The following is a 26,797-nucleotide window of genomic DNA, read 5'->3' on the forward strand; positions in this document are numbered from 1 at the left end:
TTAGTCTAAACTAAGAATAACATAGGCCACTATTTCACTGTGATAATTGTGCCAAGATATGTTTTACCCCCCAACTTAAATTAGTTAACTTTCACTGTAATATGTCCAACTTTTCAAACTCGAGAGAGGCAATAAATGAACAGACCTTAAATAATTCATACCAGTGAAAAAATAATATTGCTGCGAATAGCCATTAAGAGGCCTTATAATCAACTGATTTATTTTTCCTCCTTTTCAGTTTTTGCTCATGATAAATTATACTTCCACACTTGATCTGGGATGCAGTTTCTAACTTGACTGACATTCCAAGTTAGGCTTCAAAAGTATTTCCTCCCTCCCTCCCTTCTTTCTCCCTTCCTTCCTCCCTTCTTTCTCCCTCCCTTCCTTCCTCCCTCCCTCTCTTCTTCCCTTCCTCTTCCTTCCTTCCTTCCTTCCACCCTTCCTTCCATCCTTCTGTTCTATTCTTACTTTGTTAAAAAAACAGAAAGAAAAGAAACTTACAAGAACATACCGTGTTTCCCCGAAAATAAGACACTGGCTTATATTAATTTTTGCTCCAAAAGTTGTGCTACATCTTATTTTTGGGGGGTGCCTTATATTTCTCAAATAAGACAAATTCACAGGCAGAAAAGCTGACACCCCCCCCCAAAGAAAGTGTACCGTACGGTACACTGATTACGGTACGGTACCTGTCAGTATGGCACCCACACACACAAACACCGGCACTTATATGGTACAACAGTATACACCCGCTATTGCAGCTTCCGGCCACCAGAGGAACTACAGTCTACGCATTGTAGTGGAGACTGTAATGGCGGTGAGACAGCAGCAGACTGTGTCTGCTGTACTGGACGGTACAAAGCGATGGAAGGGGCAAGCAGGGGACGGCACATTATTACGGTACCGCTATGAACAGCTTTGAATGGTACCGTATGTTTTTCCACCGTACCGTATGTAAACTTGACTACGCCTTATTTTCGGGGGGGTGCCTTATATTAGCAAATTCTGCAAAACCTCTGACATGCCTTACTTTCGGGGTACGTCTTATTTTCCGGAAAACAGGGTAGCAGGGAACCCAGTAAGTAGCCTAAGATTATCTACCCCTCTGCTATTAGCTAAAGTGGGGCATTTAATTAATTAATCAGCGAAATGGCTTGCTATAGGAGCTCTGCTTTGGGTGCTTCATCGCTGGAGGTTTTTAAGAAGAGACTGGACAATATTTTGTCTGAAATAGTATAGGGCTGTGATGGTGAACCAATGGCACATGTGCCACAAGTGGCATGAGGAATTATTTAGGCGGGCACGTGAGCTAAAGTCTCATGTGCATGTGAATGCCGGCCAGCATTCAGGCCTTCTGGGCCTACTGGGAGTCAGGAAACAGCCTGATTTCAGCCCCTAGAGGGGATGGGGAAAGGCCTGGGTTTTTTGCTCCCCCCAAGCTCCAGGGCCTTTCTAGGACTCTGGGGAGGTCAAAAATGGCTTTTCCCATTTGAAATGGGCCATTTCTGGCGTCTGGAGAGACTCCAGGGGGTTGAGGAAGATTGTTTTCATTCATTCGTTCATTCATTCATTCATTCATTCATTCATTAGATTTGTATGCCGCCCCTCTCCATAGACTCGGGGCGGCTCACAACAATAATAAACAATATATAACAAATCTAATAATTTAAAAGAAACACTAAAAGCCCCATTATTAAAAGCAAACATACACACAAGCATACCATACATAACTGTATAGGCCCAGGGGAGATGTTTCAGGGGAGATGTTTCAATTCACCCATGCCTGACGGCAAAGATGGGTTTTAAGGAATTTATGAAAGGCGAGGAGGGTGGGAGCAGTTCTAATCTCTGGGGGGAGCTGGTTCCAGAGGGTCGGGGCCGCCACAGAGAAGGCTCTTCCCCTGGGTCCCACCAAATGGCATTGAAAGGCTCTGAAGCCTGAGGAGAGCAAAAAATGGAACTTCCGGTTCAACCGGAAGTCAGCAAACAGAATGTTTCTGGCCTCCAGAGGACTTCTGGTGGGGGGGGAGGCCATTTTGACTCTCTCTGGGCTCTGGAGTTTGGCGAGAGAAAAAAAGGGGGCCTTCTGGTTCAACCGGAAGTTGGCAAATAGGCCATGTTCTGCTTCCGGAGGGCCTCTGGTGGTGTTGGGGAGGATATTTTTGACCTCCCAAGGCTCTGAGGCCTGGGGAGAGTGGAAAAGGGGGTGTGCCGTGGCATGGCCAGGAGCAGGCATGTTCTGTACACATGCACGGATGTGTCTGCATGGAATTATGGGCATGGGCATGCATGTGAAGAGGTTTTGGCACGTGGACCAAAAAAGGTTCACCATGACTAGTATAAGGCAGTGATGGCGAACCTTTTCTTCCCTGGGTGCCGAAAGAGTGTGTGCCCACATCCTTATTCAATGACTGTGGAGGGCGAAAACAGCTTCCCCTGACCCCTGGAGGCCCTCCAAAGGTCAGACGTTCCTCAACTTCTGGTGGGCCCAGTAGGCTAATGTTTCACCCTCCTTGGGCTCTAAAGGCTTCCCTGGACCCAGAGAAGGGTAAAAACGTCCTCCCCCATCCCTCCGGAGGCTCTCTGGAAGCCAAAAATGCCCTTCCAGAGTCTCTGTGCAAGCCAAAACTCAGCTGCCCGGCACACACATACACAATGGAGCTGAGCTAGGGCAATGGCTCATGTGCCATCAGATATGGCTCCACGTGTCACCTGTGGCATCCATGCCATAGGTTCACCATCACTGGTATAGGCATTAACCGGGAGTTGGACTAGAAGACTTCCAAGAGCCTTTCCAACTTTGAAAGTATTTATAGTAGCTAGAGATAGCTCTGCTTTAGTTCAAAACTCACAACTGAATAAATATACCAGCCTATCCTTTTTTTTCTCTGTATTCATGGCAATATTCCAAGATATCCTACTTAAACCTGTTGGGGACTCATGAGAAGCAAGCACAGATGTCTATAAGCAAACAGTTTTCGTAAAATTTAATTTTTAGACTGAAATCTTCCGATGATGCCTCTGATACGTTATTTCCTATGCTTAGCCTTGCATTGGCTCCCAAACTAGCTTTTTGGGATACTGCAAAATCAGAAAGGAAAAAAAATATATCATTATTCACTACAATCCAACCGTCACTTTGGCATTTTAATTTGCAGGGTATTTCTTGCAATTGCGGGAACTGCTTTCATTCCGGGGCTTAATACTCTAATTTATTTTATTTATTAATCCACATTAATATTCCATTAAAGTGCTTTTAAGAGACTTACAATAAAAATGAGAACACAAGTACGCCCGTCAAAAGCATTAATAAGATAAAAGATATAATATATTTCTATCTGATTAAATCCTTCTTAAACAACTGGAAACTCTTAAAACTATCCTCAAACGTTTTCTAAAAGCTAAAAGGGTGTCAGCTGACCTCCGGGTTGATCCAAAGGAGAAGCTATGACTGAGAATATAATTTTCCAGGCCCCAGCCTCTCATATGGCAGCATCTGAAATTGTAACTTGGATCACATTCTTTTAACGACCCTGTAATGCCTTGCGGGTTGGAGTCTGGGCAACCGAATGGAGTTAGCAGAGTATTTTTAATGGCCGGATGCCCTTCCTGTCACTAACGTGGAGTTTTGTTGAGCAGTTCCAAGGGTTATCTGGAAATTTAGGTTACAAGGCACATAGCTCTCCCTGGGAATGTTTGCGGGGGAAGTTGGTACGGTGATACCTCGTCTTACGAACTTAATTCGTTCCGTGACCAGGTTCGTAAGATGAAAAGTTCGTAAGACGAAGCCATTTTCCCCATAGGAAACAATGTAAAAGCAAATAATGTGCACAACCCCATCTCAAAAGTCACCCCGTTTGCCTTGTGCTGCTGGGAATCCCTGCCTCCGGACTTCCATTGCCAGCCAAAGCGCGGGGATTCCCCTGAGGCTCCCCTCGCTGGGATTCAAAGCAGCGCAGGCAAAAATGAAGAGAATCCCAGCGAGAGGAGCCTCAGGGAAATCCCAGCAATGCAAGAACGGGCGCTTCGGCTGACAACGGAAGTCTGGAGGCGGGGCATCCCAGCCACGGCGCTCGGGTTCATAAGGTAAAAAGAAGAAGAGGCAAAAAAAATCTTAAGCACTGGGTTAGTATCACAAAAAGTTCGTATGTAGAGGGGTTCGTAAGATGAGGTATCACTGTACTACTACCCTGTTTCCCCGAAAATAAGACAGCGTCTTATATTAATTTTTGCTTGCAAAGATGTGCTACGTGTTATTTTCAGGGGATATCATTTTTTTTTTCAATGAAGAAGAATTCAGATTTATTGCTGAACAAAAACAATGAATAGAGATTAGAATAGAGGAGAGCAGAGCAGAATAATAGAATAGAATGAAGAATAAATAGAACAGAACAGAGATTTGATCTTGTTTCTCTAAGATTTTAAATATCCTGTTCCAAATAACCATAGGCAACACCTATCTCCCAACTCTTAGTCAATGTCAATCTATTGCTACCCTAGGCTTTAATTGCAATAATTTATGTTAATAAAAAAAAGAAAAAAAGAAAGAAAAGAGAAATTTATGCAATTTATGGACAGCAGTGTTATATATGTTCTGTTCGGGAATGCTGCGAAACGAAACGTCTCCTGCGTTATATTAACGTCTCCTGCCTTATATTAAGCAATTCTACGAAACCTCCTATGTCTTACTTTCGGGGGGTGACTTATTTTCGGGGAAACAGTGTACAGTGTTCCCTCGATTTTCGTGGGTTCGAACTTCGTGGAAAGTCTATACCACGGTTTTTCAAAAATATTAATTAAAAAATACTTTGTGGGTTTTTTCCCTATACCACGGTTTTTCCCACCCGATGACGTCATATGTCATAGAAACATAGAAACATAGAAGACTGACGGCAGAAAAAGACCTCATGGTCCATCTAGTCTGCCCTTATACTATTTCCTGTATTTTATCTTACAATGGATCTATGTTTATCCCAGGCATGTTTAAATTCAGTTACTGTGGATTTACAAACCACGTCTGCTGGAAGTTTGTTCCAAGGATCTACTATTCTTTCAGTAAAATAATATTTTCTCATGTTGCCTTTGATCATTCCCCCAACTAATTTCAGATTGTGTCCCCTTGTTCTTGTGTTCACTTTCCTATTAAAAACACTTCCCTCCTGAACCTTATTTAACCCTTTAACATATTTAAATGTTTCGATCATGTCCCCCCTTTTCCTTCTGTCCTCCAGACTATATAGATTGAGTTCATTAAGTCTTTCCTGATACGTTTTATGCTTAAGACCTTCCACCATTCTTGTAGCCCGTCTTTGGACCCGTTCAATTTTGTCAATCTCTTTTTGTAGGTGAGGTCTCCAGAACTGAACACAGTATTCCAAATGTGGTCTCACCAGCGCTCAATATAAGGGGATGTCATTGCCAAACTTTTGTCTGCCTTTAATAAATATCTTTTTAAATAAACTTTAATAAATAAACATGGTGAATAATAATCTGAATGGTTCCTAAGGGAATGGAAAATTGCAATTTAGGGTTTTAAAGTGTTAAGGGAAGGCTTGTGATACTGTTCATAGCCCAAAATAGCGTATTTACTTCTGCATCTCTACTTCGCGGAAATTCGACTTTCGCGGGCGGTCTCGGAACGCATCCCCCGCGAAAAGCGAGGGAACACTGTATCATGCAGCGGGAAGCCAGAAGAAGATAACGAGCTGTGCCAGTGATCAGATGATCATCAACTGGTGTTGTGGTGAAGGTTAGAGATAAGCCTCCTCATTCCGTTTCCCTCCAAGTCCAAGGTGCGCGCTGTACTACACTACCTGAATGCTAAGGGCATGAACGCTGCTGCAACAAGTGCCCAAGATACTGAAGCACACAAAATCGACATCTCTGCACGCCACCTGTGGCACACGGGCCATAGGTTCACCATCACGGGCTTAAGAGTCACTGCCCTCACACAAAAAACTCCAAGTCCAAATCCTCCTGAATTCCATTGACCCTTATCTGGCATCAATTTAGTATTGAACTTTAATTGATTACATTCTTGTGTGTGTGATTGAATATACATTTTCTATGCTCCTGATTCTTTGAGCCTGACAACAAATTACTTTCCCAGCCTCACATAAAGTCTTGGGATCAAAGACTAAAATCACACAATTGAAACATAGAAGATTGATGGCAGAAAAAAACCTCATGGTCCATCCAGTCTGCCCTTATACTATTTCCTGTATTTTATCTTAGGAGGGATATATGCTTATCCCAGACATGTTTAAATTCAGTTATTGTGGATTTACCAACCACATCTGCTGGAAGTTTGTTCCAAGCATCTACTACTCTTTCAGTAAAATAATATTTTCTCACGTTGCTTCTGATCTTATTTATTTTATTTATTTATTAGATTTGTATGCCGCCCCTCTCTGTAGACTCTTTCCCCCAACCAACCTCAGATTGTGCCCCTTTGTTCTTGTGTTCACTTTCCTATTAAAAACACTTCCCTCCCAAACCTTATTTAACCCTTTAACATATTTAAATGTTTCGATCATGTCTCCCCTTTCCCTTCTGTCCTCCAGACTTTATAGATTGAGTTCATGAAGTCTTTCCTGATAAGTTTTATGCCTCAGACCTTCCACCATTTTTGTAGCCCGTCTTTGGACCTGTTCAATTTTATCAATATCTTTTTGTAGGTGAGGTCTCCAGAACTGAAATTGCTATGAAATGCACATGGGCTTGGCACAAGGTTCCTTACCAAATTTGGGATCTAAATCAAGAATGCATACTTCACTTTACAGCCATTAAATCTAATGTTTTTGGACTCCCTACAATATGTAATCTGTTCTTATATCACCACTGCATAAAGAGCAAAATAAATGGAACTTGTTAGTGATCAATCAGTTTAAGAATGGAACTGATTTTTATTAATCTTGACATTCTCAATTCATCAAATTCTCAATTATCCTAAGGCTTCATTTGTATTTAAGAGACTGCAGATTTGTCACAGGAAAATTGGGATTAAAAAAATAAATAAATTCGATTTCATATTATCCTAATCTTTTAGGCCAGAATTACATTGGAGATGAAACTACTACAGAAAATTAGAGACATGCAAATAGTCAATATAAGGTATAATACTGTCAAACGATTTGTCTATTTTTACTGGTGTTATATCATGCATTTGAAGTTATGACAGACAACAGATATACTCACCGGAACTTTACTTCCAGTTATCTGCATGCAGTGACCAACGGAGAGAAGTGAGAGCAATGAACAGAAACAAAAAAAAAAAAAGTACATTAAATAAGCAGAAGCATTTCACACAACCCACCAAGTGTTTAGGATTTAGTAAATTGTTAAAAGATGTTTAAAATTAAAACAGAAAATATTCATAAACAAGCAAGTCCAAGAACTATAAAAAGAGATGCTTTAATTGCACATATCCATAACAGTTTAATATAACAAAGCGGACTTGTTTGATTAGGAATACAGTGTGTATTAGTGCATGCTGGAAGAAAGATAGAACAGCAAAGAATTCATTAGGCGCACATTTTCACGAAACCGCCTCTCTTTTTTTTTCCCTGAGAAAAAGCTTGTTACAGGTTAGACAGCTGCAGCAAGCAGACTAAATTGCAGTGGTACTTTTATTATGTTTTCACTCTGAAATTTAAATAGCACTCTCTATTTTCATTCAGTGCATCTACATAGAATGCCAGTCATAATAAAGGGTTGCATTATGTTCATTTTGTAATTAACAATTAATTACTATGTATAATTTCTAACGTTCCCACCTTTGGAAAACAAGGTGATTAGAACTACAAGATAATTGTCCCCCTTTTTTTTTTTTGCAATTATCACAGCAAAGGGCTCACAACAGGAGAAAAGTGTGCTGCTGACTCAATTCTAGACCTGATTTCTAAAGAAGGGTATAGTTTGAAACATAAGGAACAGCAAAAAAATGGAGAATGAAATGAGCCAATCTTAATCTATCTATCTCCATTTCCAGTCTTCCGTGTCTGTCTGTCTGTCTGTCTGTCTGTCTGTCCGTCCGTCCATCCATGGCTCTTGTGGTACAAAGAGATATTTGCTCCATGATAGTTCTAGCAGGATTCTGGGCAAATTCACCCAAAGCTAGCTATAACTTCAAAATAAACATCTGTAAAACCTCCTGTTGTATGATGGCTGGTGGGACAACATTTGAGGAGCTATTGATACAAGCCAGGTTTCACCTCCATCATCTTCTCCAAAGGTTCTATCAGAATGTAATAATAATAATAATAACAACTTACTGTCCAACACAGACCTAATACTGTATCGTTTGCCAAATATCGTTAGATGGAATGTTATTACAGTAGTACCTCTAGATACGAGTTTAATTCGTTCTAGAAGGGAGCTTGTATGTCAAACAACTCGTATCTGGAACAAATGGCTTTAGATTTTGTTTTTCCCCTCCGAGATAACCAGAAGCAAGGATTCTTGCGCCACCTAGTGGACGCTCGGCTCGTATCCCGAATTTGAGCTCGGGTCTCGAAAATAAATTTCTCTCCCCTTGTATCTAGAGGTACTACTGTATTCGGAAGAAATATCTGATATAGAGAAAATATTTTAATGCATTCATACAATGGAATACAGGGTCAAGAGGCCAAATGAAATATCAGAAACATCTGGGTTCATTTAAATATAAGGCTTTTCAAATTCAAATACCTAAATAATCGTCTAACTGCAGTAAGGATTAACCTGCACTACTCTCGCAGACAATGTTGAAGGTCCATCAAGACAAGGAATTGGCTATGTATATTTCCTGGTATAATACCATTGGGTGGCAAATCCACTTAGGGTTAGGTCTCCATGAATTCTGGAGCAAAATGGACATTGCTAGCATATCAGCCTGCTTAGGAGGGCTGTGATTTTTCGAGCATGATCCTATTTACCTGTTGTAAAATGCATGTGAATATCCCATTGGTGACCAAATTCATCTAGCGTTAGGGTTAGGCCTCCATAAACATGGAGGGTAAAATGGACATCTCCAAAGATTAGTAGCAAATCAGTATGCTTAGGAGGCTGTTGACTTTTCAAATCCATCTTTTCTGCCATAGCTACTGCTTTCCTGAAATCTAGAGTACCATATTTTCCCCCCCCCCAAAAAAAATAAATGGGAAAATCCACTTAAGAGTTCCATGAATTTGGAAAGCTAAATGGACATCTCCAATGGATTCAAAGCGCATTGATATGCTTAGGAGAGCTCTGGTTTTTCAATTCCATCTTTTCTACAGCGGCTCCTGCTGTCCCACAATGTATAATGCCCTTTCTTTTTAATTTTTAATTTTAATTTTTCCCATTCCCAGGAAACTGACAGCTACAGCTGCGTCATAGCTAACTGATAAGGAAATGTTCCCCTAGCAGGGGTAGGCAAGGTTGGCTCTTCTATGACTTGTGGACTTCAACTCCCAAAATTCCTGAGCCAATCATGCAAGCTCAGGAATTCTGGGAGTTGAAGTCCACAAGTCATAGAAGAGCCAACTTTACCTACATCTGCCCTAGCACATACATGCTAGTCATCCCCGACTCTAGGGGGCGGTGTTGATCTCCTTTTCAAAGCCAAAGAGCCATCTCTGTCCAAAGCCATCTCTGTGGTCATGTGGCCAGCGTGACTAAACACCAAAGGCGCAGGGGACGCTGTTACCTTCCCATCAAAGGTGGTCCCTATTTTTCTACTTGCATTTTTTACGCACTTTCCAACTGCTAGGTTGGCAGAAGCTGCAATTATGGGACAAGAAACAGGAGCTCACTCCGTTACGCAGTGCTAGGGATTTGAACCGCCGAACTGCCGACCTTTCGATCACCAAGCTCAGCGTCTTAGCCACTGAGCCACCGCGTCCCCATAACTGGTCCTTATCTACACTCTAATAAAAGCATTGACGGTGGGAACTGATTCCTTTCCGTTGATAAATTTGGATGAAGTGATATGCTTGCAAGAATGAGATGGAAGTAAGGATGATTTGCAATTGTACGATATCACTTAGGCCAGTGGTTCTCAACCTGGGGGTCAGGACCCCTTTTGGGGTCGAATGACCATTTCACAGGGGTCACCTAAGACCATGGGAATAGACAAATTTCCTAAAGCTTCTATTCTGGTGCCTTGGAACATATTTTTCACAATCCAACCAATCGGGTGTTTACAGTGGGGGTGTCCCTCTGACCTTCCTGCCAATCAGCTTAAAGCTCTGTTGGAAGAATTGGTGCTAGACTTATGGTTGGGGGTCACCACAACATGAGGAACTGTATTAAGGGGTCACGGCATTCGAAAGGCTGAGAACCACTGACTTAGGCAGTGATATATTGCATAAATAGAGGGGATGTCTTGTTTCCTGGTCTTATTTACATTTATTTCTTTGGTCCTGTTTTTGCACTTTGCATAATAGTGCCGACGCTAAAAAGAGACCATCCTGATGGATATTAATGCAGGTATATATGTACAGTTTAGGATACTATTAAAATGCCTGCGTGCGTTCAACTTCGCATTTACAGTTTGCTTGCCTTCTGCTCCCTATTTACAAACAAACGCGTGTAATCTCATTTTACAAGTTTGCTTTCAAATAACACGTGAGTATTCATATAAGCGTTATCTCCATTCTGCATTCTGATTTAGTTGCACTAGAATTTATTCTCATTCTGCCTTTAGGTGTTTGAAAAAGGTAACGGAATGTGCAAACTCCCGTCTCTCAAATCACCTTAACTACAAACAATAACTTGAGGGGAAAAAACTGAGGAAAGGATGTTGAGGTTTTTTGGCGTTTCGGAGAAACGTAAAAGTCCCAGCCATGTCATAATTCTGTCTAAAGTAGGCTAGGGGCAAAAACACTTATCGGTTGAAACATATTTCTGCCCCTCGGATAGCCAAGCAAATTGAAGAACGTGAAACCTATCCATTTCAGTGGCGGTACCAGCTTGTAAAAAAAATGTTGCCGGAAGATAAAGGAGAGAAACTCTCGCTATTGTTTTCATTTTAGTATGTTTCCTACTTTGCTTGTTAGTTAGGTGTAGGAAAAGCTATTCTGTATATAGGATGGCATCAGAGGAAGCCTACACAATCTTAAATAGTTGGAGCTAGGGGGTAAAATGCTCCCGGTTCGCTCGTGCCCATTGGTCGCCAGAGAGCAGGTCGCGAAGGGAGCGTGAGGCTCCGCCCACCCACCGGGAAACCACCATTTGGGCTCTTCTACCCCTATACCTTCCGATTTGAGTTCAACACAACCGAATCGACAATGAACGGCTTTATTAAGGCCATGAAAGGCATTTGCAGCTCGGACTTGTAATCTGTGTTTTAAAGCAATCGATTAGAATCGAGAAGTCTTTTGCAAAAGCTGCTTTTCAAAGAAAGAATTGCTTGCACAACCCTTGCAGAATTTTGCATAACGGTCCTAGCAATCGTACTCCTCTTTGACCCAATCTTGATTTGAACGCCACGAGACAAGATAGGAAACATCCCAAGAAAGAACAGCGTAGGAAAATCAAATCATGGATCCCAGCAGTTTTATTTTTAAAACAGCACCAAATTTATAGCATCCGTCAACAAGAAAGAAGTTAGGAAAGATATTATTTGAACCTTAAGCCAGAAAGCCCAATTTTTTCTCTCTCCCTTTCTGCTATCATACATGCAAGAGACACTATGCAAAAAGCTTGATAATTATTCCAGAGCAGTGGATTTAAAATACTTATTGGTTTAACTGTAAGGAGAGAATCAGTGTTTCAAATTGACTATCCGGTTGTGAGGGATGCAATACATTCTAATTAAGGCTTTTATCTACCCTTGAAGGCATTTTAAAGGATTTCAGGAAGAAAGCTTTGTAGGTGCTCTTAATAATGATAAACTGGAGCAGAAATTTGGAGATTTGAGTTGGAAACTGCAGATGTTGCTAAGAGCATTAGCCTGACCTATCTTGGGAAGCGAGGAAAGCAGAAACTCTACTCACAGATTTGGCAGTTGCCGAAATGTACTGGACAACCATTTCACGTTTCGTGGTCAAATCTTTATTCCGCAAAGGAGCTTTCCGTTCTTCATTTAGATTCATGTCTTCCTATAAATAAATAGGCATAACATTGCCAAGATTGGATTATTATGTCATAGTTTTACTTAATCTTCATGACTGCAGATGCTAAAGAATTGCTCTACGTCTATTGCAAAATGTAGGGTTGACTGGTTTACTTGAGACAGGCTATATTTCTCTCATCGTTATCCTAAGCTATTAGTTTATGGAAACAGCTTTCATGTACACTTCAAACTCTTCCCTTTTTTTTTTTTTAGCCTCCATATCATACCCAATGCCAAGACCAGAATTAGCAACAGATATGCGTCTCGGCTCAAAAATTGTTGTAACAAGTCATCAAAGAATATTTATTCCAGCAGAAATTGAGAATGGCTGTAAAACATTATGAGGATTGAAGGCGGCCATTTTGTCTGCTCTCTCTCTCCTACACCATTAATTTGCGCATTAAAACAGGGGACAAAATTTGGGAAACTTTAACTTGCATTAAACGGGGCTCTCAAGGTCGTCTTTTGGGGGAACGAATCCCAGAATCTAAAATACTTACCACTTGGGAATGATTAGGATAAACATAATTTAATGCCAAGCATACATTTCAATCAGTCTTAAATTTAAGCAGCATATACACTAGTACCTCTAGATACGAGTTTAATTCGTTCCAGAAGGGAGCTTGTATGTCGAACAACTCGTATCTGGAACAAATGGCTTTAGACTTTGTTTTCCCCCTCCAAGATAACCAGAAGCAAGGATTCTTGCGCCACCTAGTGGACGCTCGGCTCGTATCCTGAATTTGAGCTCGGGTCTGGAACAGAAATTTCTCTCCCCTCGTGGCTCGTAACTTGGAATACTCGCATGTGGAGCAGCTCGTATCTAGAGGTACTACTGTAGTAGCAGACACATGGACACATATATGCATTTAAAATACATATAGATTTTGTTTACAAAAGAGTTTCAATCAGACTTAGGCAAGTAGAAGCAATGTGCCCATTAGAGCTGGAATTATGAGACAGTGAATAAAATTTAAGACAAAACTAAAATAGGTTTATGTAAGCCTGTCTAGAAATCCATTTGGAGTAAAGTCCAAATGGAGCAATTTAAAAATAGGTTATAAAGCAGTATCTGAAATTATATAAATGGGGTAACATCTAAAATTACAAAAAGGTGACAAAATCTACAATTTATTTAAAAATATGATAACATATTAAATGAGAAAAATGATAATGACTTGGTAGTATCTTTATAGATATATATACTATCTAAATACATAGAATTTATTTATTTATTTATTTATTTATTTATTCATTCATTCATTCATTCATTCAATTTTTATGCCGCCCTTCTCCTTAGACTCAGGGCGGCTTACAACATGTTAGCAATAGCACTTTTTAACAGAGCCAGCATATTGCCCCCACAATCCGGGTCCTCATTTTACCCACCTCGGAAGGATGGAAGGATGAGTCAACCTTGAGCCGGTGATGAGATTTGAACTGCTGACCTGCAGATCTACAGTCAGCTTCAGTGGCCTGCAGTACTTCACTCTACCTGCTGCGCCACCCCGGCTCTGTTCTATGTATCTATGTATCCAGAGATGTTATATTTTATAGCAATAGTACTTAGACTTATATACCACTTTATAGTGCTTTGCAGCCCTCTCTAAGCAGTTTACAGAATCAGCATATTGCCCCCAACAATCTGAGTTCTCAGAAGGATGGAAGGTTGAGTCAATCTTAAACTGGCTAGAATTGAATTCCTGGCAGTCAGCAACCAGCAGAATTTGCCTGCAATACTTCATTCCAACCACTGCGCCACCATGGCACTTTAGCTAATAAGTTAGCGGTTACATCTGCATAGCATGAGGGATCCGGTGTATCCCACACGCTATGTATCCAGTCTGGTAATTATCACAAGGAACTGATAAGGTCTGTAGTTCGGTTAACTCCTTGAAGGACTAATGCCTGCATTTTTCAGTGGATGAATGCAATTATTGATAATTCACAGGAGGAAAATAAAGAGGGGTTTTTCATGACAAGCAGTCCGTTTCTTGTTTCTGCTAAGGCTGGGTCAGAACAGGGAGAGTGTGACATTGGGCAAGAGAAAAAATATATATGGTGAATGGCTGGGTGTTTCTACTGTAAACTATTTCAGAGTTTTCAAAAGAACAGAATTCATCAAAAATCTAAATTTATGTAACACGAAATTCACAGGCTGGACCGTTCCAAAAAAATCAGGGAATGCATCCAAAATGTCGTATTGCAACATCTATTAACTAAAATATATTCTTGTTTGTCTTCTCAAGCATGCTTCGAGAGGAGAGTGCTTGCAACGGCTTTGCTACTTGGATTCCTTGGCTCCGTGACATGTAAAACTGCACACGAAGAGGGATACAGAAGTCCCAAGAAATTGACGAGAATGTATTCGTTCTCATGAAAAGCAGTAGATGAAACATCCTAATTGCTTGCTTAAATAATACAGGGAACCATGTTTCCACTACATTACGGCCCATTAAAATGGAAAAGCAAGTTGGTGCTTGACTCCTTGTGGCATATGACCACTCATCCGTATGATTTTTCTTGGCATCAATATTGCAGTGGTTTGCCAATGCTGTGTTTTCTGATTTTTGTAGACTATCATCCCTGGTATTTTGCTGGTAGTCTCCAGCCAAGGACTAACCACAAACACACACACAGGCAGTTGCCAAGGAAGACAAGCTTGGCCAACAACCACTGTTCAGCTGAGGCTCTTCACTCTAAACAAGAGAACAAATAAATCTCCAGTATGTTACTTCCTGCAAGATAGCAAGCAGAGCTTAATCCAGGGACAACAACTGAAGGCGTCCAGTGATTATCATGAAAATATCTCTCTCAAAAAAAATCACAAAATGGAAAGAAAGAAAGAAAGAAGGAAGGAAGGGAAGAAGGGAAGAAGGAAGGAAAGGGGAGGGGAGGGAAGGGAAGGAGGGAAGGCAAGAAAGAAAGAGAGAGAGAGAGAGAAAGAAAGAAAGAGGGAGGGAAGAAAGAAAGAAAGAAAGAAAGAAAGAAAGAGAAAGAAAGAAGGAAGGAAGGAAAAGGAAGGAAGGAAGGAAAGGGGAGGGGAGGGAAGGAAGGAAAGAAAGAAAGAAAGAAAGAAAGAAAGGAGGGATTGAGGGAGGGAGGAAGGAAAAGGAAGGAAGGAAGGAAGCAAAGAAGGAAAGAAAGAAGGAGGGAGGGAGGGAAGGAAGGAAGAGAGAGAGAGAAAGAAAGAAAAGAAAGAAAAGAAAAGAAACAGCATAGCATAGCATAGCATAGCATAAAATCTGGTCTTGAAGCAACAGCAATCTACACAAAATAAAAACACCACAATAAGACCTGATGGTTAAAATACTGTTTTAAAGGCTTGAGCATGATAGACCAAAACCATCGCCACCTCAACAGGATGGACTACTTCTGCTATGACTAAAGTTGACTCAGCCTTCCATCCTTCCAAGGTTCGTAAAATGAGGACCCAGACTGTTGGGGGCAAGATGCTGACTCTGTAAACCGCTTGGAGAGGGCTGTGAAGCCCTGTGACGTGGTATATAAGCCTAAGTGCTATTGCTATTGGCTCCTTGGTTTTCGCTGCAACAGGCTAACTTGGAGATGAATACTACAAAGGGGTGCTTTTAAATCTTTGTAATCTTCCCGACAAAATTCTTAATAACTTCCATTAGGAAATAATGGAAATAAAGTTTGTTTTTCCAAATGGCTTTCATTTTCAAAACTACTTTCGCTCACTTGTAAATCTGTTCCATACCCATCAGCATCCTAACCATTACAGAGCATTTTGACTTGCAAACTATTAGCGGCTAATTAGAAACTATTGAAAAACGATCTTTATGGGATAAGACATGATTATGCTATTACACACAATTATGTGGTCACTGAGAAAGATGAAAATGTCATGAGGGCTGTCTAGTAGCATTTTTATTTGAAGTAGAATGGGATTTCTGGCCCCCAACTCAAGAAAACCAATGTCAAACTCCTGTTAGAATCCGCCATCCTCAAATCATCAACTTTTAATTAGTGATTTCCCTTTTCTTAGATATTTTTTTTCATTTCGAAGTTTGATAGACCAATGGCACAGAATGATTATACAATGCACCAGGGGTAAATTTCTACTGGTTCGGCCCAGTTCGGGCATACAGTGTTCCCTCGATTTTCGCGGGTTCGAACTTCGCGGAACGTCTATACCACGGTTTTTCAAAAATATTAAAGAATACTTCGCGGTTTTTTCCCCTATGTCACGGTTTTTCCCGCCCAATAACGTCATATGTCGTTGCCAAACTTTCGTCTGACTTTAAAAAACATTTTTTAAATAAACTTTAATAAATAAACATGGTGAGTAATAATCTAAATGGTTGCTAAGGGAATGGGAAATTGTAATTTAGGGGTTTAAAGTGCTAAGGGAAGGCTTGGGATACTGTTCATAGCCAAAAATAGTGTACAGTATTTACTTCCGCATCTCTACTTTGCGGAAATTTGATTTTCGCGGGCGGTTTCGGAACGCATCCCCCGCGAAAATCGCGGGAACACTGTACTGGTAATGGCAGCCACCAATGTTTCAGAGAACCAATAGTGTCAACAAAACAAGGCTCCACCCACCTGCCCGGATATCTCCATTTTCTTTCTTTTTTTTAACCCTCTGCGCATGTTTCTGAATTGGTAAGGAAGGGAAGTAGATTTCACCACAGCAATGCGCTAGATCAGTGGTTCCCGGTCTTTCTTTTGGCCATACCCCACCTAACCTTCTCTAAAATCCTGAGGCCTCCACCCCCCTCCCCAATGACATATAATTATTATTATTCCAAATAATGAACTACTCATGCGGAGGAAGCCTAAAAGGTCACTTACTAAGAGGTCAGTAAGGGGTGTGCATAAGTGCACTAGCGTGCCTCCTGTCCCCTGTCCTATTGTCTCTCCTATATCTCATACATCATATCTACTATTCTTCTATTATATTGTTCTTATAATACTCTCATAATATTCTTCTGTTCTCTAATTCAGTGTTTCCCAAGCTTGGCAACTTGAAGATATTTGGACTTCAACTCCCAGAATTCCCCAGCCAGCAAATGCTGGCTGGGGAATTCTGGGAGTTGAAGTCCAGATATCTTCAAATTGCCAAGCTTGGGAAACACTACTCTAATTCATATATTTTATTCCTAAATTTTCACTTCTATTCTTTCTCTAATATATTTTACTCGAGCATAACCTCTATAACTTTCACTGCGTATTGTTGTGCCTTGGACAAAATAAATAAATAAATAAAATAAAGGCCATTAACTAGATTTAAACAAAGTTCTAACTGTCCCCATTAAAAGTGAAATTGCCTCCCTGTGGGGCATGGCCTCCACATTGGGAACCAGGTCCGATCCGCTACATATAGGTCCATTGAAAATATTAAAACTTACCATCATTTTCTCAAATAAGTCCATAACTTCTTTTTCCGATAAATTCATGGAGCGTTCATCAAACAGTGGCTGAGCCACTGGCAATTCGTTTATCGAGGCCGGGGAGTCGATGGGATGCTGGATAAGAAGCCTCTCCTTTTTGACTCCAGTTTTCCTAAAACTAGTTAATCTGTCCCGCTGGAAAAAGAGAATAAATATCCTTAAACATTAGATGTCTAGGAGAAAATGCATCGAGTGCATTACTTCACATGCTAGCAGCACAGGAATGATCATGCCCAAAATTAAGCCATAACATTTATTTCTGAGACTGTACTTCGTGTGCTTTGTTTTACCTCGCAGGTCTTCAAACTTGGCAACTTTAAGGCTTGTGGACTTCAGCTCCCCAAATTCTGGGAGATTAGTAATAATAATAATAATAATAATAATAATAATAATAATAATAATAATAATAATAATAACTATTGTTGTTGTTGTTGTTGTTGTTGTTGTTGTTGTTATTATTATTATTATTATTATTATTATTATTATTATTATTACTATGCAAAACTACTGTGGGACTTCCGACTTCAGACTGACCGAATTCTGAAGCATAACAAACCAGATATCCTGATTGTGGAGAAAAAGAAAGTATGGATCATTGACATCGCAATCCCAGGAGACAGCAGAATTGAAGAGAAGCAGCTAGAGAAATTAGTGAAATACGAAGATCTAAAAATCGAGCTGCAACGACTCTGGCATAAGCCAGTGAAAGTGGTCCCAGTGGTACTTGTCACGCTGGGCGCAGTGCCAAAGGATCTCAGCGGACATGAGAAAATATTATTTTACTGAAAGAGTAGTAGATCCTTGGAACAAACTTCCAGCAGACATGGTTGGTAAATACACAGTAACTGAATTTAAACATGCCTGGGATAAACATATATCCATTGTAAGATAAAATACAGGAAATAGTATAAGGGCAGACTAGATGGACCATGAGGTCTTTTTCTGCCGTCAGTCTTCTATGTTTCTATGACATTTGAAAACCATCTGAATTGACAAAATCTCCATCTGTCAATTGCAAAAGGCCGCTTTACTGAGATCGGCAAACATAATTCGCCGCTACATCACGCAGTCCTAGGTGCTTGGGAAGTGCCCGACTGGTGATGAAATACGAAATCCAGCATAGTGATCTCATTTGCTGTGTTGTATTGACATAATAATAATAATAATAATAATAATAATAATAATAATAATAATAATGACGATGACGACGACAATAATAATAATAATAATAATAATAATAATAATAATAATAATAATGTTGCAGTTCTTATTATTTATTAGATTTATATGCCGCCCCTCTCCGAGGACTCGGAGCGGCTCACAAGAGCAATACACAAAGTACAAATCTAATGTTAAAAGAACCATTTAAAACCCTTATTATAAAAAAACCAAAAACCAACAGTTGAAGCCCACAAGTCTTAAAGTTGCCAAGTTTGGGGACCCCTGTTTTACCGCATCATAGTTACTGGACAGAATCAGGATGTGTGGTTTATTAAAATAGAGAATCTCCAGATCTGGCACCAAGTAACTTTTGAAACAAGAAAAGCGACGTTTAAACTGAGCCAATTCTTATTCTGCAATGATTTCTTCCGCTATTGATCAATAAATAAGGCACCATTTGAGTGAGATTCTAGAAGTAAATTATCCTCTGAAGTCTTTTAGGCCAATGCTAAAACCCACTTTGTGCACAAAATTAAAATAAGGTATTTAAAGAAAGAACACTTAGATTTTTGAGAACATTTTTACATATCTCACACTTTGTTCTTACATAATTCCCAGTGCAATCGGCTTCAGCTGTAGAGACATAACTCATCATCTAAAAGGGACATCTTTTCCATAAACTGGTACCTGGAGAATGTTTAATAAGCTGAATATAAGTCCCTTTCGTAAGGCCTGAAACAAGGCATTTTTAAGGCCCTCCGTAATATAAGTACAGTCCCATCGCATAAACAAATCAGCTGTAAAGTTGCCTTAGATAAGATAAAGTTACATGCTCCATCACATTAGTTGAAGATAATATTAAGAAGCACAATGTTGCAGGCAAAGGGGCTTAATCTATTGTTTCTCTCATGCATTCTTGGTTATGTATTAGTAGAAAATAATCTATGTTTTGCTTTTGCTTAGCCGGAATATATTTAGTAATAACGAAGGTCAGCAAAAGGTGGGAGCCACTTCAGATGATGGGAAATTTTCATCAGATGAATGAGCTGGGTTGCAGCCTGGTGAAATTCAATCGGATTTTACTGGAAAAGGCTACGGATTGCAATGTACATCCAATGCCCCATGAGTGCAAATTTGCAGCAATGGTTAATTCCCTACGAAAAGGTGGGAATTTATGGTATGTGTTAAAGAGAAGTTGTTGGTTTTTTTAGTTATGTTTAAAAAAAAACAGATCAGTTATAGCCAGGGTGGATTTGATTTAAATCAAGTTGACTTAAACCACGATTTAAACCACAATTTAAACCACAATTTAAACCACTTAATAAAAAGGCTTGATTTAAATCAACTCGGTTTAAATCCTAATTTTTAAAGAGCAATTTCCATCGCTGTCCCTGACCTGCTGTTGATTCACCGACAGTAGTTCCAATATTGCAGAATATAAAGCCTCATGCTACATAACTAAGCTCCATTTCATGCCGAATAAACTGAATTATTAATGTATCTAAAATGGAAAAAAATATCTTTAGATAGATTTTTATACATGGTATGTTTGTATGCTTGCTTTTAATAATGGGGTTTTTAGTGTTTTTTAAATTATTAGATTTGTTGTTACATTGTCTTTGTTATTGTTGTGAGCCGCCCCGAGTCTACGGAGAGGGGCGGCATACAAATCTAATAAATAATAATAATAATAATAATAATAATAATAATAATAATAATATTCCAAAAGCATTTTAATGAAATAAATTTGATAAAAATAAAAATAATATATATATTTAAAAATCTGATTATTTTTTTTTAAGTCGATTTTTATCCAGCCTGGTCATAGCTAAGATTGCCATAATTGCCAGGCAGGGAGCACAGAATAACGGCACATTTTGATGATGCCAAAGGTGACTTTATCTGCTTCCCATTTTAGAAGACGAGTTAAAATTATATCAACCCATGGAAGTCTGGGAGTCAAATCCTAATTTTGATTTGTCATGGCAACCAATTTAATTTTAAGATTTCCCTGGAATACAAATTATCTTTGGTTGGAAGTGGCAGCTCGCGACCCCAGTGTAAGAGCCAGTTAGGATGTTAATGGTTATTAATAGGAATACATCATACATCTCTATTTATAATCAAGGTTATGCAATATACTGTAAGCAACATGCACCGGAATACAAACCCACATATGAGGATCTTACCACATCATCTGCCAAAGTTTTTATCTGTAGATTCTATGCAAATCAAGAAGACAAGAAAATGTGTGTTACCTAACGTAAATTAAAACGTAGAGAACCTGTCTTTTCATTTGGGTTGAAACCTTTTCTTATTTTCTCACTAAATATCAACCTCAAAGGGTATCAACCCACTTGCCATCACAGAAACTTCATTTGGAGAGCAAGTATTACACCACATTTGATTTTATTTTATTACATTTATATGCCGCCCATCTCCTGGCGAACTCAGCACGGTGAACAACAATAAAATACAACACAAAAGTTAAAACACCATAACAAAAACATTCATGTCACAATCATACAACAATCAGGCTGGAGCAAAGTGTCAACCATCTTCCCAGGCCAGACAACCAAGCCGTGTTTTTTTAGGGCCTTTCGGAAGGCCAGGAGAGTGGGGGCAGTACGATTCTCCAGGGGAAGCTGGTTCCAGAGTGCTGGAGCCACCACAGAGAAGGCCCTCCCCTGTGGTCCCGCCAGCCAACCTTGTTTGGCTGAGGGGACTCAGAGGAGGCCGACTCTGTAGGATCTGATGGGTTGCTGGGATATGTGAGGCATATCACTCTAAACCAGGCATGGTTGGTGCAGGGATTCTGGGAGTTGAAGTCCATAGTTACTCCAGCCCTGTTCTAAGCCCACGTATTCAACCATTCAACTTTTCAGTTTTCACCATAAAACCTGTATGAAGAATATGATAAACTTAAATGAGAAGACCATAGAACAGAAAGAGGGAAAAGCAGACAAAGCTATTTGGTGTGATATATTATTTTCATTCTGTCCGTTTAGAATCAACACAAAAGCTTATCATTGGAAAACATTTCGATCACTAAGAATATTATGGTACAATAACCTTAAGATGAACTCTCAAAATATAATGTAAAACAGGAAGTTAATTTTTAAATTAACTTGGAAATTTTGATAATTTACTTGGCCAAAATGGTCCTAATTTTCCTTCCTTCCTTCCTTCCTTCCTTCCTTCCTTCCTTCCTTCCTTCCTTCCTTCCTTCCTACCTACGAACCAAGCCACCAATCTTCCAATCATCGACCAATCAACCAACCTTGACTTCTATCGCTCAAATTACCAGACTCCTACTTTACCAAATAACAGCTTTTGCGCATAAGATAAAAACAAGATGGCAGCCTCTATGGCGCCATCCAGAGAACCAGTTTGGGGGCGTGGCCAGACAGCAATTGCTCACGATTCAGCGAGCTAGAAGAAATTGCCACTACCGCTTCTATAGAACTGATCCGAACCGGGAGCTACCTACCTCTGAAAATATGTGAGAAGAAGCATTACGTATCTGATCTTGCTTAAGAAATGGTAGTAGACACCTTGAACATTAATTCATTAAAATGCAGGTAAGTTCATAAGGTATTGAACGCTTTTAATGAGCCACTTCTTTAGGGGCAAAAACCTACCTTGACATGATCTACCAGCTTGTAAAATTTTGAAAAGTCCTTCAAACTATGACACAGAATCATTTAAAAAGAAATCATCCCGATTTATCATAGAAACTCTGGAGTGACTGCTGCTTAAGTAGCAATCTCTTATTTTGATAAACAAAAAATAATTTTCTTGGAATTCTTTGGGTAAACAAAAAAAATTCTCTTGGAACAATAACAAAAACTGTTAGATACTTACTCTGATCCAATGTATCACCTAACCTGATTTGTTTCGTTTGACCCGTACAGTTGTGACTAGAACATTTCTCTTGTATGTTATATATTCCAAACTATTTTTATAAAGAACAGGCAGCACTATATTTCTGTTTCATACAATAAATCAAGCAAAGCTATTTGGAAAGTGAGTTCAAAGCCATTGTTAAATTCTGGACGTATTTCTTTTATTATTTTCAGCAATGTGCCACATGCATTCTGCCACACTTATTTATTCCAATGTATTTTATTTATCAATAATGCATAAGATTCGTCACTTCAAAGCTCATCACAAGCAACAGAAAAGCTATTACAGTACAATCCCGCTTGTTTGCAAATCTTAACCATGACTGATTAATCATTCCTGTAACAGCACAGGAAATCCTTAAAGCCCCATCAATGTTGTCATCTCAAAACAGACATAATTCCAGGTGTAACTAGTCAATTATTCCAACCAGCATTCTTGAAGTACAACTTGAAGTCTATCTTCCTTAACAATCTGAACTCAATCTCACTTTAATTGCTTTAACCAAGATGGAACAAGTTTGGGGGGGGGGCGTTTGCCTGGTGCACCAGTTGCGGCCCTATCTGGACCAGGACTCACTGCTCACAGTCACTCATGCCCTCATCACCTCGAGGCTCGACTACTGTAATGCTCTCTACATGGGGCTACCTTTGAAAAGTGTTCGGAAACTTCAGATCATGCAGAATGCAGCTGCGAGAGCAATCATGGGCTTCCCAAGGCATGCCCATGTTACTCCAACACTCCGCAGTCTGCATTGGTTGCTGATCAGTTTCCGGTCACAATTCAAAGTGTTGGTTATGACCTATAAAGCCCTTCATGGCACCGGACCAGAATATCTCCGGGACCGCCTCCTGCCGCACGAATCCCAGCGACCGGTTAGGTCCCACAGAGTTGGCCTTCTCTGGGTCCCGTCGACTAAACAATGTCATTTGGCGGGACCCAGGAGAAGAGCCTTCTCTGTGGCGGCCCCGACCCTCTGGAACCAGCTCCCCCCATATATCAGAGTTGCCCCCACCCTCCTTGCCTTTCGCAAGCTCCTTAAAACCCACCTCTGTTGTCAGGCATGGGGGAATTGAAAATTTTTTCTCCCTTCCCCCTAGGCTTATAGAATTTATACATGGTATGTTTGTTGGTATGATTGGTCTCTTAAATTGGGGTTTTTTAGATTACTTTTTAATATTAGATTTGTTACATTGTTTTTTATTGTTGTTAGCCGCCCCGAGTCTTCGGAGAGGGGCGGCATACAAATCTAAATAAACTAAACTAAACCAAACTAAATCCACTTTTCTTCAACAAACCAGTGACCTGCAGGGGGTGGGGGAAACAATACCTACCACTTTTTCTATCTGTTTAGAAAATTGAATCCATGCTGGATAGGGCATAAGCAATCAATTCCTACCGTAATGTTTGCATTTAATTTTTTTTTTAAAGTGCACTGCTTAGAGAAATGAACAAGCTGTCATGGTAATGCAACACGAATTTTCGGTGCTGCTCAATTTGAAAATTCCCTCTACTGTAAGAGGCCCCCAATACAAACAGCCCCCAGTATTTAATGACAGGAAGGACAAAAAGATAGCACATGTGAAAATATAGCCTGACCTCAATTTCCCACTTTAAAAGACTGTTGGTTAAATTTCAACTTGCACACAGCACTCATAAATCAGATAATGAGTATATAATGTAAACAAATCTCCTGAAACAAGGCTGATGCATTACTAATTAGTCAATCCAGCCCCCACACAAGAAAGTGTATATATAATCTTATTTAAAGAATCACAAGTTCTAGGAAATGGGATCCATTCCAATTAATTCCACTAGGAGTCTCCACAGAACTGGGGACACATTGGAAAAGGATTATTTATTATTTATTATTTATTAGATTTGTATGCCACCCCTCTCCGCAGACTCGGGGCGGCTCACAACAGTGATAAAAAACAATACATGGTAACAAATCTAATATTTAAAATATAAAAACAACCATTTTACATTAAAAAGTCTAAAAAAAACCCAATATATAAAAACATACACACAATCATATCATACACAAAAACTACATGGGCAAGGGGGAGATGTCTCAGTTCCCCCATGCCTGACGGCAGAGGTGGGTTTTAAGCAATTTACGAAAGGCAAGGAGGGTGGGGGCAGTTCTAATCTCTGGGGGGAGCTGGTTCCAGAAGGTCGGAGCCACCACAGAGAAGGCTCTTCCCCTGGGTCCCGCCAGCTGACATTGTTTAGTCAACAGGACCCAGAGAAGGCCAACTCTGTGGGACCTAACAGGCCGCTGGGATTCGTGCGGTAGAAGGCGGTCGTGCACACGTGGAGCCACAGACGCGTGTCGGGGAAGCGTGTGTCTGGAGGGGAGGAGCTGCTCTGCGCAGTTGGGAAGCCCCACCTGCCTGCCGGAAAGGAGGCGGGCGAAGGAGGGCGCAGCTCCGGCCGCTCGCCTTGGAGCCGGTCGGCCTCGCTGGCCGCTTGCAGCCGAGCCTCGGCAGGGGAAGAGGCGGTGGCGCCGCGGCGAGGCGAAGGCGAGGGGCGCACGGGGAGCTTGGAAGCGACGTCATCGGGCTCCCCCCCCGGCAATACCCCCGTGTTTCCCCGAAAGTAAGACATATGTCTTACTTTCGGGGTACGGCTTATATTAGCCGACCCCCCTGAAACCCCCGATATGTCTTACAATCGGGGGTGTCTTACTATCGGGGAAACAGGGTATATATATATACATACCGGTATATAATATATATACATATATAATCATTTGGCAGGTTTTGGAATTTGATGCGTAAGCCTGCTATTTAGTTTGCTTCATACTCAAAATTGCTTAAAATAAAATAGACCAATGCTGCCTCTTGAAACGTTTCAACAAAACAGCAGTAAAAGTGGAAAATATTTGAATAGATTGAACCAATATAAAGTTTAGCTTAAGTTACCTCAGTGCAAAATTGCTTTTTCTGAAGATCGTTACCTAACAATGAATATAGTTTGCAGCTTAATACAGTTCTATTCCTTGTCACGGAATAAGAATTGAGGCACTCCCAAGAGCCAGATTTACAGATAGTCCTTGACTTTTGGGGAGGTTTGTTTAGTGACCTGTTCAAGTTACGACAGCACTGCAAAAATGATTTATGACCATTTTTTTACACTTAAAGACCATTGCGGGATCCCTGTGATCACATGTTCAAAATTCAGTTGCTTAGCAACAGACCCATATTTATGATGGTTGCAGTGTCCGAAGGTCATACGATCATGTTTTGTGACCTTCTGACAATGGGGAAACTAGAGTCTCTTAACAATCATGTGTTGAGGTTCCAGGCAACATCTGAACTAAACCAGAGTCCAAGTCAAAGTACTCCTCAAAGTTCCAATTTATTGGCAGTTCTGTGTTAGCAAAAACTTCAGAAGAGAAGGATTTAGGGGTAGTGATTTCTGACAGTCTCCAAATGGGTGAACAGTGCAGTCAGGCGGTAGGGAAAGTGAGTAGAATGTTTGGCTGCATAGCTAGAGGTATAACAAGCAGGAAGAGGGAGATTGCGATCCCGCTATATAGAGTGCTGGTGAGACCCCATTTGGAATACTGCGTTCAGTTCTGGGGACCTCATCTACAAAAAGATATTGATCAAATTGAACGGGTCTATCTAGCTAGCTATCCATCTATCCATCTATCCATCTATCCATCTATCCATCTATCCATCTATCCATCTATCCATCTATCCATCTATCCATCCATCCATCCATCCATCCATCCATCCATCTATCTATCTATCTATCTATCTATCTATCTTTCATTCATTTAGATTTGTACGCCACCCATTCCCGAAGGACTCATATATATTTATATGTATATGTATGTATGCATGTATGCATGCATGTATGTATGTATGTGTGTGAGTGTGTGTGTGTGTGTACACACACACATATATACATACATACATAAATTCATAAATACATACATACATACACACACACACACACACACACACACATATACATATAAATACTTACGTACATATATTAGTCCTTTGGGAATGGGTGGCATAGAAATCTGAATGAATGAATGAATGAATGAATGAATGAATGAATGAATGAACAATAGATAGATAGATAGATAGATAGATAGATAGATAGATAGATAGATAGATAGATAGATAGATAGATAGTGTGTGTGTGTATGATTTGTTGTCGAGCCACCCTGGTATATGGAAGAAACATACAGCTTCCTTTTTGCCTCTTGGCCCCATATTCC

At 40.2% G+C, this 26,797-nt stretch overlaps 1 protein-coding gene across 5 annotated transcripts in view; it reads right to left on the bottom strand.

The window, feature by feature from the left end:
* The window catches only part of DIAPH2 (diaphanous related formin 2), a 372,666-nt gene that overhangs the window by 314,970 nt on the left and 30,899 nt on the right, over nt 1–26,797 (bottom strand). For 2 of the 5 annotated variants that reach the window (XM_070759878.1, XM_070759879.1), the window contains exons 2-5: nt 20,844–20,876; nt 17,452–17,628; nt 11,958–12,062; nt 7,198–7,218 (exon numbers count right to left, since the gene is read on the bottom strand). In XM_070759878.1, the coding sequence (XP_070615979.1) occupies nt 7,198–7,218; nt 11,958–12,062; nt 17,452–17,628; nt 20,844–20,876 (336 nt within the window). The remainder of the gene's footprint in view (nt 1–7,197; nt 7,219–11,957; nt 12,063–17,451; nt 17,629–20,843; nt 20,877–26,797) is intronic. The other 3 variants (XM_070759875.1, XM_070759874.1, XM_070759876.1) reach the window with 3 other exon arrangements.

The sequence above is a fragment of the Erythrolamprus reginae genome, chromosome 8 (genome assembly GCF_031021105.1).
Source record: "Erythrolamprus reginae isolate rEryReg1 chromosome 8, rEryReg1.hap1, whole genome shotgun sequence".
Classification (NCBI taxonomy): Eukaryota; Metazoa; Chordata; class Lepidosauria; order Squamata; family Dipsadidae; genus Erythrolamprus; species Erythrolamprus reginae.